At 39.9% G+C, this 17,266-nt stretch overlaps 2 protein-coding genes across 3 annotated transcripts; both read left to right on the forward strand.

Annotated features, from left to right (window-relative positions):
* The first annotated feature begins 222 nt into the window (after window positions 1-222).
* On the forward strand, window positions 223-3,119 carry LOC146385944 (caspase b-like). Of its 2 annotated transcripts, none has more exons than XM_084931953.1 (3): window positions 223-339; window positions 1,589-1,862; window positions 1,970-3,119. In XM_084931953.1, exons 2-3 carry the CDS (start codon window positions 1,598-1,600, stop codon window positions 2,122-2,124), a joined length of 420 nt encoding a protein of 139 aa, XP_084788079.1. In that variant the 5' UTR covers window positions 223-339; window positions 1,589-1,597; the 3' UTR covers window positions 2,125-3,119. The 2 variants fall into 2 exon arrangements, with proteins under 2 accessions (XP_084788079.1, XP_084788080.1); XM_084931954.1 differs by lacking the exon at window positions 223-339 and adding an exon at window positions 389-583.
* Window positions 3,120-5,436: 2,317 nt separating this feature from the next.
* On the forward strand, window positions 5,437-16,288 carry gpr108 (G protein-coupled receptor 108). The gene is made up of 18 exons (XM_084931960.1): window positions 5,437-6,003; window positions 6,266-6,385; window positions 9,089-9,139; window positions 9,322-9,410; window positions 9,508-9,578; window positions 10,471-10,631; window positions 10,719-10,781; window positions 10,873-10,974; window positions 11,052-11,185; window positions 12,215-12,290; window positions 12,383-12,456; window positions 12,544-12,661; window positions 12,761-12,891; window positions 13,251-13,294; window positions 13,375-13,424; window positions 13,669-13,752; window positions 14,085-14,206; window positions 14,714-16,288. The coding sequence occupies exons 1-18, from the start codon at window positions 5,908-5,910 to the stop codon at window positions 14,799-14,801; spliced, it is 1,674 nt and encodes a 557-aa protein (XP_084788086.1). The 5' UTR covers window positions 5,437-5,907; the 3' UTR covers window positions 14,802-16,288.
* Window positions 16,289-17,266: the final 978 nt, after the last annotated feature.

Genomic DNA, 17,266 nt, shown 5'->3' on the forward strand with positions numbered 1-17,266 from the left:
AGCCAACCCCTCAGTCGCTCAGGCACATCTGTACAGCAGCTGTTTTTTACCGGCAGAATCACAAGGAGGACAAAATGTTCCGTTTATGTGACTATAGACATAAGACGTATAAACACAACGGGATTATATATAAACTAGTTGTATCTTGACCAAGTACGGCTGTGCACACATTATCTCATAAGTCATAATACATTCACTACGTGTTGAGTAATCACTTCTGACGTAGTCCTGTAGGTTTCGCAGAACTTTCCCGGTAGAGGGTTTGAAACCGAAAGCACTCGTTTGCGCCATTTTCTTTACATCCTTTGCTTGGTGCTATATCGGCGGGTCAGTGACGAGGTGAGTTCTTTGATTCATAAAGTTCCCCAAAGTTAAAATGCACATCTTTGGAGGTTTAATAACGTCTGTACGCTGCGATACAAAAGGAAACAGGAGGAGTTAGAAAGGATGACGGAGACGTGAACTTGACTTTCTTGTTGTTTACTTTCGCTCTGTCTGTGTGCAGCTTTACATCGGATGTAGTTTTAGATATATTCGGTTTATGTGAGTGTTAAAGGGGCACAGATGGATAAGAAGTAATCCTGTAAGTGAGACTTCAGCGCCCCTCCCTTTTTTATTGCAGAGTCCGTCTATCTACATCCATTAGAAACTGCGGCGTGTAAATAAAATGTAAATGTGAACGAAAGCAGACATTGAGAGCATATAGTGACCGATGTATGATCCAGATCCAGATGTGGTTCATTAGCAGGTTTTAGAAGTTGTATTAGCACTGCTATTAATTCATTGACGTGGTGACGCTGATTTACTTCCTCGTTGTCTGCGATCCCACTAAACACAGTGACGAAAAATGAAACTACTGCACGACTAGCTTCAGTGTTTTAAACTAGTCCTTCAGGTTTATTACATTCATTTGAGCCCATGTTCAGGGAGGGGAAGTCACCTGATGCAGCTGGTTGGCAGGAGGAAGAGAGGACCGAGGAGACACTGGAAGAGAGCCAGAGGGTTTGGGGCTAGCATATAGCATACATATGAAAATGTGATCACACTGTTGAGTACAAATTTGGTTCCTCGTAGACTTTTTCAAAACATCCTTTGAAAAAAAGCAGAAAGTAAAAATCATATTTAAAAAAAACAACAACAACAACATAATAAATAAATGTTTTGTTCCATGCACACATCAGATTTGCAAAGGATTTTTTGGTGGACTTATTGTAGTAGTCTCTGTTGTGTTCACAGAACCTTAAAAATACAGAAGATTTACACCAGAAAAGTTACACTCACATGTTTTTTCTTTATAATATTTAAAAGTTCAATATTCTAAGCTAAGCAAGCATTAACCGAGGAGTTAACTGCACAACACTTTTAAGTATTCCTATTATTTTTATGATAATGGGGGCAGTGACACTTAAATGCCTTATTGTTGTTCTATAGATCGTCTTGAACAAACTGAATGTGGTGTAATATACTTTAAAATAGACAGATAGTTACAGACATGAATTTTCTGATCAACTAAGCCCATAAAGGAATGAAAGAAGTATTTATTTAAAAGAAACAGAGCTCATTTTCTCTCTCTCTCTCGTTTGTTCAGTGAGCAGACATGCTGGTCCCAGAGCTGCTCTTAGAAAAACTGCAAGACCTGTCTAATGATGACTATAAAATTTTTAAGTGGTACCTCGCCATGAAGATCGTGGACAGCTGCAAATCAATTCCAAAGAGCAAACTCGAGGGCCAAGACCGTATGGACACTGTGAGTTGTATGATAGACAGCTACGGTGAAGCGATGGCTGTGAAAGTCTCTGTCGCGATCCTGAGGAAAATCAATGTCAACAACATCGCAGACGACTTAGAGGGCAAGTTTGAAGGTGCGGTGAATGCAGAGTTTCTTAAACTCACCTGTAACTGACAATCTATTTGTGGTCTGCCTCTGTGCAGACATTACCACTGATTCTCTGCTTCTTTGTCCTTTCAGCTGTAGAGGGCAGAGCAGCTGCATCCTCTGGATCCTCTACTTTAAATCCTACCGCTGGAGCCACGATGTTGGCTCAGCAGGGAGGAGTGGTTTTCGCCCCCACGGTCACCGGTAGCAGCACCGCACCTATGAATATAAACTTCTACCAAAAATAATCTCAATGGAGATTAAAGCGGAGGGCACAATATAGTTTGTAATTATTTCTTTCCTTTACATGAAATGAAATTAATGTTAACTGGTGATTCTGTATAAGGCCGAGTTATGAGCTGTGTCACCCCTGTGATATATGGGGATCTTCTCACGCAGTCCATCTGCTGGATGTTTTCATGTAGCTTACACAGTGCAATCACATGTTCCTTTCAACACAGAAATGCCCGGCATATGTAAGGTCTTCTAATGATGCCAGTAATTGTTACAGCTACATACGATGCCATGTAAAGAATATACTCCAGAACCACGAATGTACTCTGTTTGCAATTTGCAGTCATTAAAGTCTGATTAAAAAAAGAAAAAAAAGTAAATCCCGGGAGGGAGTAACAAAGAGAGACACTTACACGTACGGGCATATTCATGTTCTTTTTGCTACCAACAGGCTACTTTTACAGCAGACATATTGCTTGACATAATTGTTCGGGCAATAGTAACAACTAATTACCGATGGTAATACAGTCGACCCCCGTCAGGTATTCGTGAACTCTCTTACAGTTGTAGGAGTGTTCACACGTACCTGTAAGCCAAATATTTTAAGGGCAATATTGTAAGATGACTTTGAAATCATATAAAGTGTTTTAGCTTAAGATATATTTGGTGTTTGAACTATTAAAATAGGCAGTTATAAGCGTTTTTAGAGGGGTTCTCAAGTATTCGCGGCAGTTGTGGTCCCAAATCACCACGACTACCGGGAGTCGACTGTATAACAAACACACAGGGTCATTTAAGGTTCTTTATCCTCCTTTATCATGAAACAGCATGAGTTATATCCCAGAACCCTGAAAATAAAGCCTGAATGGTATTGAGCCACTATTCATTTTAATCTTTATTTCTGTGATTTATCTGTTGTAACACGTACAAATGTCCACCTGTGCTTTGCTGTTTCAACAAACTCTGAAATGTTCAGATTAAATCAGGCCTGTTAAGCTGTGTATGTAAACGTGTCAGGAGTTGCTCGTACTTTCATCTGAGGTCAGCAGGTGAAGCTGTGTTTTTGATGTTTCTGTGTCATCCACTTCTTGATATTGTACTCATAAACATACATAGTGATTACATCTTCCAACAAACTGATGCACTCACATAAACTTACAATCAATCTATTAAAAATACATGAGTGTGCGCCGGTTTGTTGAAGCCGGCATGTTTCCTTTGTATATGGTGGCCGAGACGGACATCTTCCTTCTGACTAGTCAGATTTCATCTGTAGCTGAAGACCGGATACATATGTTGTACCCCAAAGGTGGAGAAGAAGAGAAGTTGTGCCATTTAAATTCATGTCTGTGCCATTGGACTCAAGATATGAAGGATCATACCTTTGTTTTATTGTAAGACGAGGAGTTCCCCAAGGAAATAAAAAGCGACAACACCACCGGCGTCATAATAAAATATCATCCTCTTCCTCCTCACCTCAAACCTTGGTTGCCATGGGTTACAGTGTAAATGTAATGTTTTTAATTACTCTTGGCTGACTAAGACATGTTTGTCCTATATAATCACTGAGGCTACGATTAGGTACTTGAATTGAAAATAAATCTGTTGACCACAATCCCCAATCTACTGACATCAATAGAATCAATAGAAAATTCCATGCATCATTCTTGTGGGAAGTTTCACTCTGTGGTCAGCACGTGCTTTATCGTAATTTTGTGTATTTTCACAAGTGTGATTGTTACAGAAATAGGAATATCAAATATTACCCTTACTTCTCCCAGAGGAATTAAGACTGTGATAATCAGCAAGTCTCTATCGAGCATCTCTATAGATTTTCTGATCTCTCCTGTTCACATATCACCATCCAGGAAACGGTTTTCTTTCTCTTTGGCCTCCGCACACTTCATCAAGCTGTCTGACTGCAGCAAACCTCTCACCACAGACTGCTGACTGGTGTGTGTGCACATGTTGCTGTGTGCAGAGCAGCACTTGGACAAGACATAAACAGTGGATCAAGAAAAACTGGTGTAAATGGCTGTAAAAAAATTATTTATTTTTTTAATTAAAGTCGGTCAAATTATTTTAAAAGATAATCAAATTACAATGTAAAAAGAATTTAATAATATGCAATCAGTTATCTATATTACTGAACCATTGTACCTGCTCAGGCCCAAGCACCAGAATGACACGGGTAGCAAAGAGCCGATGAGCACTGAGCTGCTAAAGACCCAGATGTGTACCTCAGGAGTTGGTGTAGACCAGGGGTGGGGAACTCAAGGCCCAGTGTCCTGCAGGTTTTAGATATCACTCTGGGTTAACACATCTGAATCAAATGATTAGTTCATTACCAGGCCTCTGGAGAACTTCAAGATATATTGAGGAGGTAATTTAGCCATTTAAATCAGCTGTTTGGATCAAGGACACATCTAAAACCTGCAGGACACCGGCTCTCAAGGCCTGGAGTCCCCCCACCCCTGGTGTAGACTCCAGCCAAACAACAGCAACAACTAAAAGCAGGAGTCACATACAAGTTCAACTATAATGGTGATAATACATCAGTTGTTTAGTCAGTTGTTGTAGATTTACTGTTGTGTGAAAAAGAAATTGCACCCTCATTCATTTTCACAATTTTAAATATCAGGATATATTAAAAATATATCTGGACATCTTAGCAGCCTCTATCCATCAATCTTTAAAGGGTTATTAGTTATTTCCAAATAATTTGAAACTCATCATATTACAGTGAGAAAGTTTATTCCCAGGTGAAAAAAATATTCAAGACAGCTGCAAAGCTTCTCATGACTGGAAGTCCCAGAAAATCCCCCAACAGTCAGACTAAGACAGAGGGTATACTTTCTTTCCACAATGACTTGTTGCCAACTTGTTCTTTGTCGCTATATTTAGCGAGTTTTAAGACCCCCTTAGTGACTTTTTTTTCTCGTGGCCACAAATAATTATTTCGTGGGCACGTTATACTATTTCGACGGCACAAAGTAGTATTTTGTGGCCACAATTTATTTATTTTTTGGACCATGTCATCAGAGGGGCTATAAAAATGATCTTGTTTGAACAATAATCGCGATTTGTGGACAATACAAATAACGTGTACAGAGAATATAGAGCATTTGTTGAGTGAGACAACAAAACGTAAACTCGTAGTTTGAATGTCTGAAACAATAAAAGCTCCACGTGTCAAAAGTTCATCTCCGCAACGCAACAACACAGAGAGACTGTATCCGACGTGGAGGGTCATTCTAATCACGTGAACTCGTTTTAGCCGGAAGCTTAGTGTCAGGGCTGAACCACGTGATCAGAATCTAGGACAACTTATATAAGGTGTAGTCAGGTCCTTGAACAACATTTATCGTTTTCTGACACAAAATTAGTACAGAAAAGCGGGTTGTACGGGTGGGCAGTTTTAAAGCCTACATTGCTCCGGTTGCTTGCGCAGAGTGTTGTCTATATCTCGGCTGTGGCACTGTAATGGGTGTTAGCCCGCAGCAGCTGACGCTCTTGTCCGCACCTTAATCAACGTTTTGTTCTTGACACCAGACCAGGAAGTCAGATCGTGACGCCTACAAGCTAGCTGTTACCTTAAGCGATGACAGCAGAAAGGAATTCGAAAACAAGATACATGGTTGTAGTTTGATAGTAAACGACGCCGTTTAAGAGCCGGAAAGCTAAGCTGAAAGATTCAAACTCTCGCATTCAAGTCTGCTATCTAGCTTGTTATTTAGCCACCTGGAAGGATTGACGCTCCCTAGTATTAGCAGCTAGTTACCGCTAGCGAGTCGGTGATGGCGGTGGCGCACAGAGTCTGCTTTGTGGCTGGATTTTTATTCATATTACTTCTGCCTGGGTGCGAAGCAAGAATACACAAGCTTACATTGAAGGTAAGGCGACAAATTATGACAGCGCTAGCTCGGGAGCTAATGGTGTGTTGTTTTTCTCTGCTCCCGTCGAGCGTCTTACTACTCAATTCGTATGTTGTAATTAACTCTAATGGCAGAGGACGGTCCAAACATAATGTCGCGTTGGGTTTTGTTATGGGCGCACGAGAAAAGCTACCAAAGCTTCTTAAATCTGAGTCTTAGGAGACATGTTTACTGACTGAACCACAACCGCTGAGCTCTACTTGTTTGTTCTTACAACCAGAATGAAATTCGCCACACCATCGACCTCAACGACTTTGGCTTCTACGCTAACGGAACTCTGGATGTCCACCTGTATTCACTGCGAGTCCCGGAAACTCAAGTGGACTTCAGCAAGTACCCAGTAAGTCCTGTGTGTGTGTTTGGTTATATGCGGTGGTTCATTTACCTTTCTTTTCAACAGGTGGCATTGTGTTCTTCAAAACGATAGAATTGAATTACAAAAAGAAAGAAACTAATAATAATAATAAAAAAAAGCAGGAACAAATTCAAGCTAGAGGTAATGTTGTACCAGGCAGTACCGTTAGATGTACGGTTTTATATATTAATATGAAATGGCACATCTATTACAGATGGGTCATTCCATTTCTATTCATCATTTGTTTGCATAAAACCTTTAAATCTGAGGCCACATTTGAATACGACTATGTCAAAATGTTTTCCAGCCTCTCCATAAATGTAAATCCACATCTGTAATTCGGGACAGGTGCATCAACAGTTGTTTGACTTTGAATATGAAAAAAATAATAAAAACAACTAGCAGTCCTGTAAAGACCCATAAAACGTATCATATGTGGTCAAACTAAAACAAAAGTTGAATGAAAAGAACATTTTCTTCATCTTTGTTACTAAGAATTTCACGTTAAAAAGTATTCCACGTGTTTTGTTTTGCATTATTGTAAAATACAACTATATATCATTGAGAAATGAGGACTAGTTGTCTGTTGCAATGTGATTTTTTTTTTTTTTTTTTTTTTTTTTTTTTTTTTTTAAATTGTGTCTCTCAAATATGGCTCTCTACTTGACCAATGCAATGTTATTGTTGTTGTTGTTGTTGTTGTTTTCATATTTAACCAGCCAATACAGAGTGGTTGTTGTTGTTTTTATGTATCTATCCTAAATTACAGATCCTGGTTAATTTTCATGATAGAAATTACCAGTGACAATCTCAAGCTTTTATCTTTAATAGTTTTTGCCATATTCATGTTCAAACTGGATACCTGTACAGTGGCCGCTTATTTCTTAGAGCACAAATTCACTAAGGTTGGTGTAACTTGCTCAATTTCTTACTGACTCTTAATCCAACGAGAAGACCCAAATAAAGAACAAATTCACTGGTTTTCACTCAAAATATGCCTTTTGGACAGAGACTCAAAATTAATGGGTGATTGGAAATGAAGGCTCTGAGTTTGTTACTTTATCTGTGGAATTTTTCAGTTTTTGTTAATAATTGTACAGCCTCTTGGGTTTTAATAAACAGGTTCACTGTAGCAGATCTATAATCAAACCCACAGTCGCTGTCCATTTTGTGTAAATGGACGGCAAATTATAATCATCAACAGATTTTTTAATTAATTAATTAATTTTTTTTAACACTGAGGCTTTGAAGGGAAAAAATGTAACTATATGTTTGTTAACTGCTTGTTAAAGAATTAATATCTTGACTCGATTAGGCTGCAGACAGAGTTAATGAAGTATTTTTGGCCCAGCTAACATATTTGTGTTGTTATTTTGTGGATTCTCTATGTAATGTGGCAATATTTTCTTCTATTTTTGTATATTTTATACAGTGTGTAAAGTGTTTGTTAGGTTTACCTAAAAGATTAATTCTGTTCATCTGGATGTAGCGTTTTCACTGGGAAAACTGTTTCGTCACTCATCCAAGTGACTTCTTCAGTGTCAGCTGACTCCAGGTTTCCCAACTTTATAAACAGTACATTTGCACAATGACTGAAACTAGCACCACTCATGAAGGTCAAAGATCAGTGGTTATGAGAATTTGCATATTCATTATCAGGAGACTGACCTCACAGCCCAGAACATCTTTTTAGCAAAGATTTCTATTTATCTTGGTACAGAAGCAAAAATAATGAATAGAAACAAAATAAACAGACAACAAAATTGGTCTCAGAACCAGTTATCAGGCTAATAGTTCATTTAAAACAAAAGGATTCAATCTGACCTTTTTCCAAATTTTATTTATTTATTTTGCAAGTGGCACATTATCAGGAAAATCTGCAGATTTCACCTAATAGTATGAACAAGGATGCGTAAGTAGTGTTATAACTGTTTACATGCTCATGCTGGCTAATGGCGTTTTTCGTTTTCTTGCTTTTTTTTTGTTGTTGTTTTTTTTTTAAGTTCTTTCTTCCCCAATAATTCATCAGACTGAAGGACTAATGAGCTAAAACATAAATGAAATCCATCCAGTTATTCACATTTCATTAGAACGGCTACTTCTCCTACAGTATTAATCAGGATTTAATCAAACCATCACGCAACGATCATCTAATGGGTCTTCACCTGAATTACTCAGCTGCAAGGTCTCAACAAAATGTGCTGTTTTGTGGGGAACAGCCTGTTAATTGTGACTATTCATGGGTCAGATGAGCTACTACGTCACTGACATTTTTTTTTGTTTTTGTTGTTTTGTTTGTTTTGGGGTTTTTTTTAAATATAGGGAAAAAACATACAATGAAAGTATGCATGAACATTGCCTTTAATAAGCCTCTGTTTCCTAGACAGTTGTTGTTAAACATTCGAGTGCACTGTAAGCAGTGTGACCACTGAAGTAATGTAGTGGAGTGCTTGAAACAACAGTGAGTCGGGCTAACCTGACACAAAAGTCATGAAGCAGCAGCAGTGAGCTCATCAACCTTTGGTCTTGTGTTTGCGATGGTGTCAAGTGTCATGTTTTAAGAGCTGATTTGACAGTAAAAACTTGCAGATTGAGTTAGTGTGATAAAATATATGTGTTATAAAATAAATAGAGATTTGAATCAGCTGCTTTTAACCCTACTGATTAACGTAATCCCACTTTCTTAAGGTTGGGTTCAGCCTGTCCAGATCGCGTGTTAATGGAGTCTTGTCCTACACAGTAAGTACATCATCATAAATATTTCTGTCAACATTGTACATCATTATTTTCAGACCTTTCAAAATCAGTTGTGCAATCATGTAGGACAAGGACGGCCTTTTGTTGAAATGCACTTATGAAAGTTTTGTTATTATGAATACAGGTGTTGAGTGTGTGTGTTTGTGTGACGTTTCCCCCTCTAGGCAGAGGAGTTGAAGACATGTCTGCTCACTCAGAATTCGACCAATGACGAGCCTCTCATTCGTTTTCTCATTAATATCAAGAAACAAAGGTGTGGATGTTTCAGCACTAATATTCAGAAATGTTTGTTACAGTGCCGTCGGCAGCTCAGTGTGTGGAGGCTAACTGTATAATTTGTGTTTGTGTAGCGTCAATGTGAATGCTGTGGGTAAACAAGACAACATACTGATTGCGAAGGAAAAGGTTGAAGCAGATAAAGGTTAGTGTTGGCCGCACAAATACCAAAATTTGGATTTTGCTTCCTTCAGTGGCATCATTTAAACAAAGTACACTTTGAATTTCTATCCCACCCCAAAACAATTCTATTTAAAGTGTTCTGTTGAAGGCTTGTCTTTATTTTTTTTTGATAAAGAGAAGAGTAACTCGGATGTATTCATCAAGGTTCTTCTGTTTTTGTGATAAAGGAGCAGGTCTTAATAAGTGTTTGTTTATGGTATTTACATAATATGTCAAATGTAAGATAATTTCATATAGTCTCTTATATATTTTACACAGTGTAAGGATTTTCATCAAATGCACTTGTAGCTCTTTCCCACTAGTACTTACTCTGCTCAACTCGACTCTGTTTTGGTCATTTGCCATTACAGTCGAGTGTCAACCAATGTGCGTGGGATCTTCATAACAACGTGGCTGAAAGTGCTGTTAAGTCATTTGTATGTGGCACAAACGCCACAACAATGGCGGGCGTCGAAGCGATTTGTATAGCTACTGTTCAGCGTGTGGCTTTTTGTCACAGTCTGGGACCACAGTGTTGATTTTTGTGAACAAGACACTCTCACGACTCAAACACTGACATCACTGACTAACCAATCGGTGTTATGCAGTCTGTTAACATCATTTTTGGATCACCTGTGATTTGTGTGGAACCCCGGCTGAGTAGGCACTAAAAAAAGTACCTGGTACTACAAGCCTAAGCCGAGTCAAATAGGTACTAGTGGAAAGAGGCTTTGCTATTATACTGTCCTTTGTTTTCATTAGACTTTGCCTTTGTTTTTGTTTTCTTGATATGAAAGCATCCACCTGTGTATAGAATGCTCGGAATAAACTAAATTTCTATCTTTGTGCCTGGTATCTGCACTTGTGCTCTGTAGATCAGGAGAAAGTCAAACGTGCATCAGAACAACAATCAAAAAATCAGGATAAGTCAGCGGCGCACCAAGAAGAAGCGGACAAACGGAGCGATGACAAGAAACCAGAGCAGGCTGTGCAGAACCCAAAAGCTGAAGCTGTTAACGTGACAGGGACATTCAATGTATGTTTTTCTTGTTTTTTGTTATTTTGGTCTATTTTTAGTTTGATTTAATCCCAAAATGAATTTCTACGCTGTATTTCATTTTAGCTAAGCAGTCGCCACCATGTGACTTTAGATTTGGAAAAAAACGGCAGCGCCTACAGCTTCAGTGTAAGAAAATCACCAAAATCAAAAGTATGCTCAGGCATGTTTAAGGGCAGGATTGTCTCTGACAGGAAGTGTTTTCTCTTTCTCTCAACAGTTCCGCATGCGGTTTGGCTCAGAGGCGGAGGGCCTGTACAGCTTGAAGTTCCACTACTGTCGAAACAGCGATCCGGGGTTTAACGAGCCCTACTCGTTTGCAGTGAGTTGAGTATTTTTGAGTTTATAAAATGCACACTCACGTGCGTGTGTCTGCTTACCATGTTGCGTGCATCACAGGTGGAAGTGACGGAGAAGAATCCCCATGGCTACCTCTCTGCAGCGGAAATCCCTCTGCCTCGCCTTTATCTTTATATGGCTGGAGTTTTCTTCATTGCTGCTCTGGTCTGGGTGTACAATCTCATGAAGCACAGGTACACGGGCACAATGAAGTAATAGTGAACCACACTGTTTTGCAGGATTAGAAATTTAAAAAAAAAAAAAAAAATTACTTGCATAATCTGGGAAGCTCTTGCTACAAAGTGTATGATGGCAGACTATGGTTAGGGCCACTGGCTCATATGACGCCATACTAAAGTGAACACAGTTTGTAGTGTTTATTGTTATAATCACTCTAACATGAAGCATGACAATATTTGCTAATTGACACTAATTAGATCATTAAGCATAGGATCCTGTTCACACCTCAGTGGAAGACTGTGACACAGTCACTGTTTTACAGTGGTTGTTGAGTAACTTCAAGTACTTCACACTCACTACAAGGAACTTTTAGTTCATAAAGTTTAAAAAAAAGACTTTGGCATCTTTGACACATCATACTTTACAACGCAGCCCAAATACATTTTTTAAGAAGATATCTGAAGTATTTGCTCCAGTCATGACAGTGAAAGAGCACTAGCTACCACTGGCCTTCCTCTAGATCCCACTAGTGCCCCGCAGGACTCTACAGATATGCCCATAGATGCTGCAGCCTTTCCACTAAAGGAACATAAAGCAGGTTTACAGTGAGTGATTTACTAAAACGTGTTGTCCTTTAGCCAACTTGGCAGCTATAGCTCTGACACAGTGTTCTGCTGTGGCTTACTGTTGCTCTGGAAGTGCTCATAGCCCAGAAAATACGGAAGAAAGAAGGAAAATTGAGTTACAGAATAAAAACATGCGATCCCATGAACTGCTGGATTTATTAAAGATGGCTGAAACGCTTTCTGTGCTGACATGGCTCGAGCTTAGCTAACAGGTATACATTCCCAAAAAAAAAAGACAGACTAACAAAACTGAGCTGCTGAGGTCACACAGTATCCTGCCCCAAAGCATTTGTCCAACATTTTCAATTGCTTGACTAAAATTTACATCATAACTAATTATTTGGATGAACCTTAAGCAGTAGGAATAAAAGCATTTCCTGCAGTGTTTAAACATCTCTCTTCTGTGCTTGTTTGCAGTTACAGTGTGTTCAAGATCCACTGGCTGATGGCAGCGCTAGCCTTCACAAAGTCCACGTCACTGGTTTTCCACAGTGTAAGTGCATCACCACCACAGCACAGTCTGAGTTTGAATCCTCTCATAAAAAGAGACTCACTGAATTCTGCCTCTGTCCCCGTCTCTCTCAGATCAACTATTACTTCATCAACACTGAGGGGCATCCTATTGAGGGCTGGGCCGTCATGTATTATATAACACACCTGTAAGCAGAACCTCAGCAGAATCGGCGTCTTAGCCTAGGTTGTATTTGATTTGTATTACACACACAAAATGTTTGTATCCTTCCCAGGCTAAAGGGGGCGCTCCTGTTCATCACACTGGCGCTGATTGGTACCGGCTGGGCTTTCGTGAAATACATCCTGTCCGACAAGGAGAAGAAGATCTTCATGATCGTCATTCCTCTGCAGGTACTGTCGCTTATTCCTCTGCAAGTGAGCAGCAAATCAAATGGTGTTTGGGTGATTTTTATGTGTATTTGCTTTGATGGCTCGCCGGTCGTGCTGCAGGTCCTGGCTAACGTCGCATACATCATCATCGAGTCTACAGAGGAGGGCTCCAGCGAGTACTACGTGTGGAAGGAGATCCTCTTTCTGGTGGACCTTATCTGCTGTGGAGCCATCCTTTTCCCTGTTGTGTGGTCAGTGTGATATCTGTTATTGAATTACATTTTAGTCCCAAATTAGTTTTGGGGGCTAGTGTTTAAAGTTACTAAGATTTCTGAGATAAGCGGATCAGTATGGGAAAGTGGAGCATGTTTGATAGAGTAGAACGCCCAGAATAATTCAACTTCATGAAAAAAATGGGACGGGACCAAAAGCATTGCCGTCCAGCCCTGCCTACTTGATCAAACGGTCATGAAAATTTTCAGTTTGAAGTTATAAAACAAGAGATAAGTAGTTTCTTGTAATTCGAAATGAACTTTGTGTTACATGGTGTATGCATGCAAGTTTGCCCCAAATAACAGATTCATTGTATAACACGTCTCTGTCTTTAAAGGTCAATCCGTCACCTACAAGAGGCTTCTAGCACCGATGGCAAAGGTGAGTCCTGCTGCAACTACAGGGCTTTAATAGGTGGAGAGGTTTTGTTCTGTGTTTAACTTGGTGCATGTTTCTTTCAGCTGCCATGAATTTGGAGAAGCTCAAGCTCTTCCGCCATTATTATGTGATGGTAAGAAGGCCAGTATTTTGCTGTTGTTCTGTGACCCTCCATTCATCTGAACAATCGGACCAGTAATAGATTTACCAGTTACACTGAAAACTTGCCTCTGACAATGTTTTTTTTAGCAAAGCAAAATTAATCCTGAGGAAAAGGAAGATTTTAGTGTGATTGATATTTTTGGGTTTTTTTTTTTTTTTTTGTTTAACCGTGCAAATTTAAAGAGTTCTTACTGAAATGTTTTCTGTCATTTTAGATCGTGTGTTACATCTACTTTACAAGGATCATAGCCATTCTGCTCAAATTCACTATGCCTTTCCAGTGGCAGTGGTGCTATGAGGTAAGACGATGACGGTGCAGCTACAGCAGTTGTTTGTAAAAAGTCGAGGACGGTCTGTGCTCTCTGAATCAACAATGACTGGCAATACTTGCCTGATGTGAGCTGGTATAAATCTGCCAGCACATTACTTATTTAAAGCCCTTCATTAAAGAGCACTGTATTCCCCTCTGAGGCCTGATGGGATATTAGCGTTGCTTGAAGAATGTGAAACAGCACACATGTTAAAAAGGCCCTGTGCTACTTATTTGTTTGCAAAGAAATTTTCTGGATGTTGTGGACAGTGTTAAGACACTTTCTCCTGTCTGTTGTTAAACGCACTGTTTCTTCTTCAGTTTCTGGTGGAGGTGTCGACTCTCATCTTCTTTGTGTTGACGGGCTACAAGTTTCGCCCAGCATCCAATAACCCCTATCTCCAGCTTCCCCAGGACGAGGACGACGTCGAGAATGATGAAGTGTAAGCGTGACACGTCTGTAGGAGCCCACACCTGGCATTTAAATAACTTATCCTGTTACTGAGTTCTTACTCTACCTGATTAATTTATACTTGGAGAAGTTATAGAAAGTAGCATGTCTTCAAAGTATGGTTGAAGTAGCCAAATCTCCGTATGAGTCTTTTATTGAGATTTGTTGTTTTTGTCCTTATTAACACAAAGTGAAAACACTATGATATAGCATAGCATGCGTGCGGTGTGATCATAAATGAATATTAAAGGAAATAGGTAGAAGAAAACATTACTTTATGAGTGATAGTAGTTGATTTGTTGATTTGATTTGTTGAGCTGAAACTATTCTAGTGGTGCTGACTGTCTATTTAGTCCCATCACATAAGGAGGAGGCTCGTGTGGCTAAGTGTTTGTTTTTCTGTGATTTCCATAAGATTTAATAATTCCGACTGAACTAAGATGAAGGTTGAGAAAGTGTTTGCCATTAAAAGTGCTGCTGCTCTTCTGTTTGTGTCCAGAGTGACTGAGTCAGGCGCACTCGAGGGCATTTCCAAAGTCAAGAAGACGTCCAACGGACGCGATCGCCAGAAAGAGTCCACCTTGTGAGCAGGAAGCTGCATCTTTGGGAGCGGCCAACTAAACATCCCGAGGCCAGCTGACAGAAAGGGGTACACACACACACGGACCAAGGCTCCCCACTTCCAGTGACAGCTCTCCTATTGAAACTCTTTCTGTGGTTGCAGTGGTTGTGCCCACTGTCTGGCTATGCAAAAGAAAAAAAAAACGGACTAACTTATTGGACGCTCTCTGTTTCCCTTAAATGCTCCACCTAAAAACTGAGAGGTTTCGGGGAGATACAACCACATGGACGGGTGGAGATATGGAAAGGAGCTCTGATGTTCTGTATGTTTCATTTCTCTCTCCCCCTCCAAAGATAATTTTTTAGACACTTGCTTTTGAGTGTGTTTATAGCAGCTATTTAAAACAGTACTTCTGCGAGCCTCTTAGCTGTAACTATTCCTGTGCAGAGTGTGTTTTGTGTGTGTGTGTGAAAGTGAGACGACACAGGATTTGGCTACCCCGCCTCCCCACCCCAGTGACAATAGCCCATACTCAGGTAAAAGGCTAATCAGTATATTTCAAATTTAAGCATCCATCTCGTGTTTCATTCCCATTGTTCACGGGTCAGAAAAATCCCACTTTATCACCACACAGTACCGTATGTTTTTTTTTCTTTTCCTCTTACATGTATGATTTGTATATTGAAATATATGGTTAACAAGAAGTTGTATATTTCAATATAGATTGACTTATTACATATTGAAATGTTATATTTCAGTATTATTGTTGATGTTGGAGACTTAAGCGTTCCTCCCAGCCCGTCACTCGGACTGCTGCTGTAATTTAGTGCTTTAGTGGTTTGAGGACAAGTCCAGTACACCTCTGTGAATACAGCCAATATGGTGACATGTGAAGATGTAGGCAGATGAACAGTTTTTTTTCTCTAAAACAGGCAGAGAAGTTTGCCCTCTGCGTTTTCAATGACGGCCTTGTTCTTTACAACCCCTCCCCCCATCTCTCGTTTGGCATTGCTGTGCCAACTGGGCAGAGAAGTGACCTAACTGATCATTTTTGAATTTGCCTGCTTTTGGTTTTACCTTTTTGCTCTTGATGTGAAGCTTATTTTATGAATTATTGGTTTGATATTAGGTTTTGAAAAGATCAGCAATGTGTGTGCAGCCAAACCGGGTGGATGGCCATTTGTAAATAAGACTGCTGACACAAAAGGAGGCACATAACACTTTGCTGAGCAGTGCAGAGAGGCTTTGTGGAGGGCTTTAGACGGTTCAGGTTCAATCAGATCTTTTCTCCTTTTTTTGGATAGACAAACAGGTGTGGCGATGAGGAAAGGCCACTGAGATTTTACACCAATCACTCCGGTGCAGGGATGACCCCAGTACCTTGGAGGGAAGGATTTAGCAGTGGGTGAAGTTCACTTTAGTTTCAGTGAAAGCATTTTTTAAATTGTTACAGAGGGCTGTTTGGTGTCTGTATCAGCTGTCACAATAAAGTTCTGCAAAGTTCTCCGATTACACTGTTATGTATATGTCATTTTTGTGGTTTTATTAAACTGCATAGCTTGCACTAAAATAATCAAGATGGGAAAAGAATTGTGCTCCAGGCATGAAGAAAAGTGGGGAACCTGCAGAAGAAGGAGTCACATTTGCCCCGAGCTTTGGCTCCTCCTGTGCCTGGTAAAGGGGCACCGACTTGACAGAGCTCCTTCAGAGGCCCACACATTCAGCTGCTGTCTGCATGAGTCAGCTGATTGTGATGCTTACAACATGTTGAGGGTCTGACCTGCTGTTTCTTCATTTACATGATATGTAAAGTAACTACTGAGCAGGTTTTGCATGACAGCCGCCAAACCTTTCCTGCCCATCTGTTTATTTAAATTACATCTGCCACAACTTTAAAGGTGATTTATGGTACTCTCGTGCTTCACATCATGTAGTTCTTTAAGTACAGTGACTTCATGTTCAAGAAAAAAGTTTGAGATGATCTGAGCTTTGTGACATTTTGTATTATCCTGCTGGAAACAGCAATCAGAAGATGCATACCATCTGGTCAGAAAGGTATTGACCTGGTCAGCAACAGTACTCAGGTAGGCTGTGGTGTTTAACTGATGCTCAGTTGCCACCAAGGGGTCCAAAGAGTTCAATGCTTTGTTGGACTTTCAGCAGGTCATCTTGACGATGCTTTCATGCCTAAATGCGCCTAAATGCACCTAAATGCTTGAAAATGTAAGGGAACACTTTGAAAACACATTAGATCTCAATGAAGGGGAAAAATCAATGCAAGTTAGGAATACCTTCTTTTTCTTAACTTGTTAACATTTTTGCCCTTTAGAGCAAAATTGGATAGAACTAAACACTTGTTAAACACCAGACCCTGCTCTCTGACTTCCTCCTGAGGTTCATTCGAAGAGTTCCTGCAGTGGGAAATTACCAAAGTTAAGCAGATTTCTTGGGCAAAGTTGCAAAAATGAACCCATCCATGTAAAACAAACT

Source organism: Perissodus microlepis, chromosome 6, assembly GCF_051167445.1.
Source record: "Perissodus microlepis isolate ML-2025 ecotype Zambia chromosome 6, ASM5116744v1, whole genome shotgun sequence".
In the NCBI taxonomy this organism is placed as follows: domain Eukaryota; kingdom Metazoa; phylum Chordata; class Actinopteri; order Cichliformes; family Cichlidae; genus Perissodus; species Perissodus microlepis.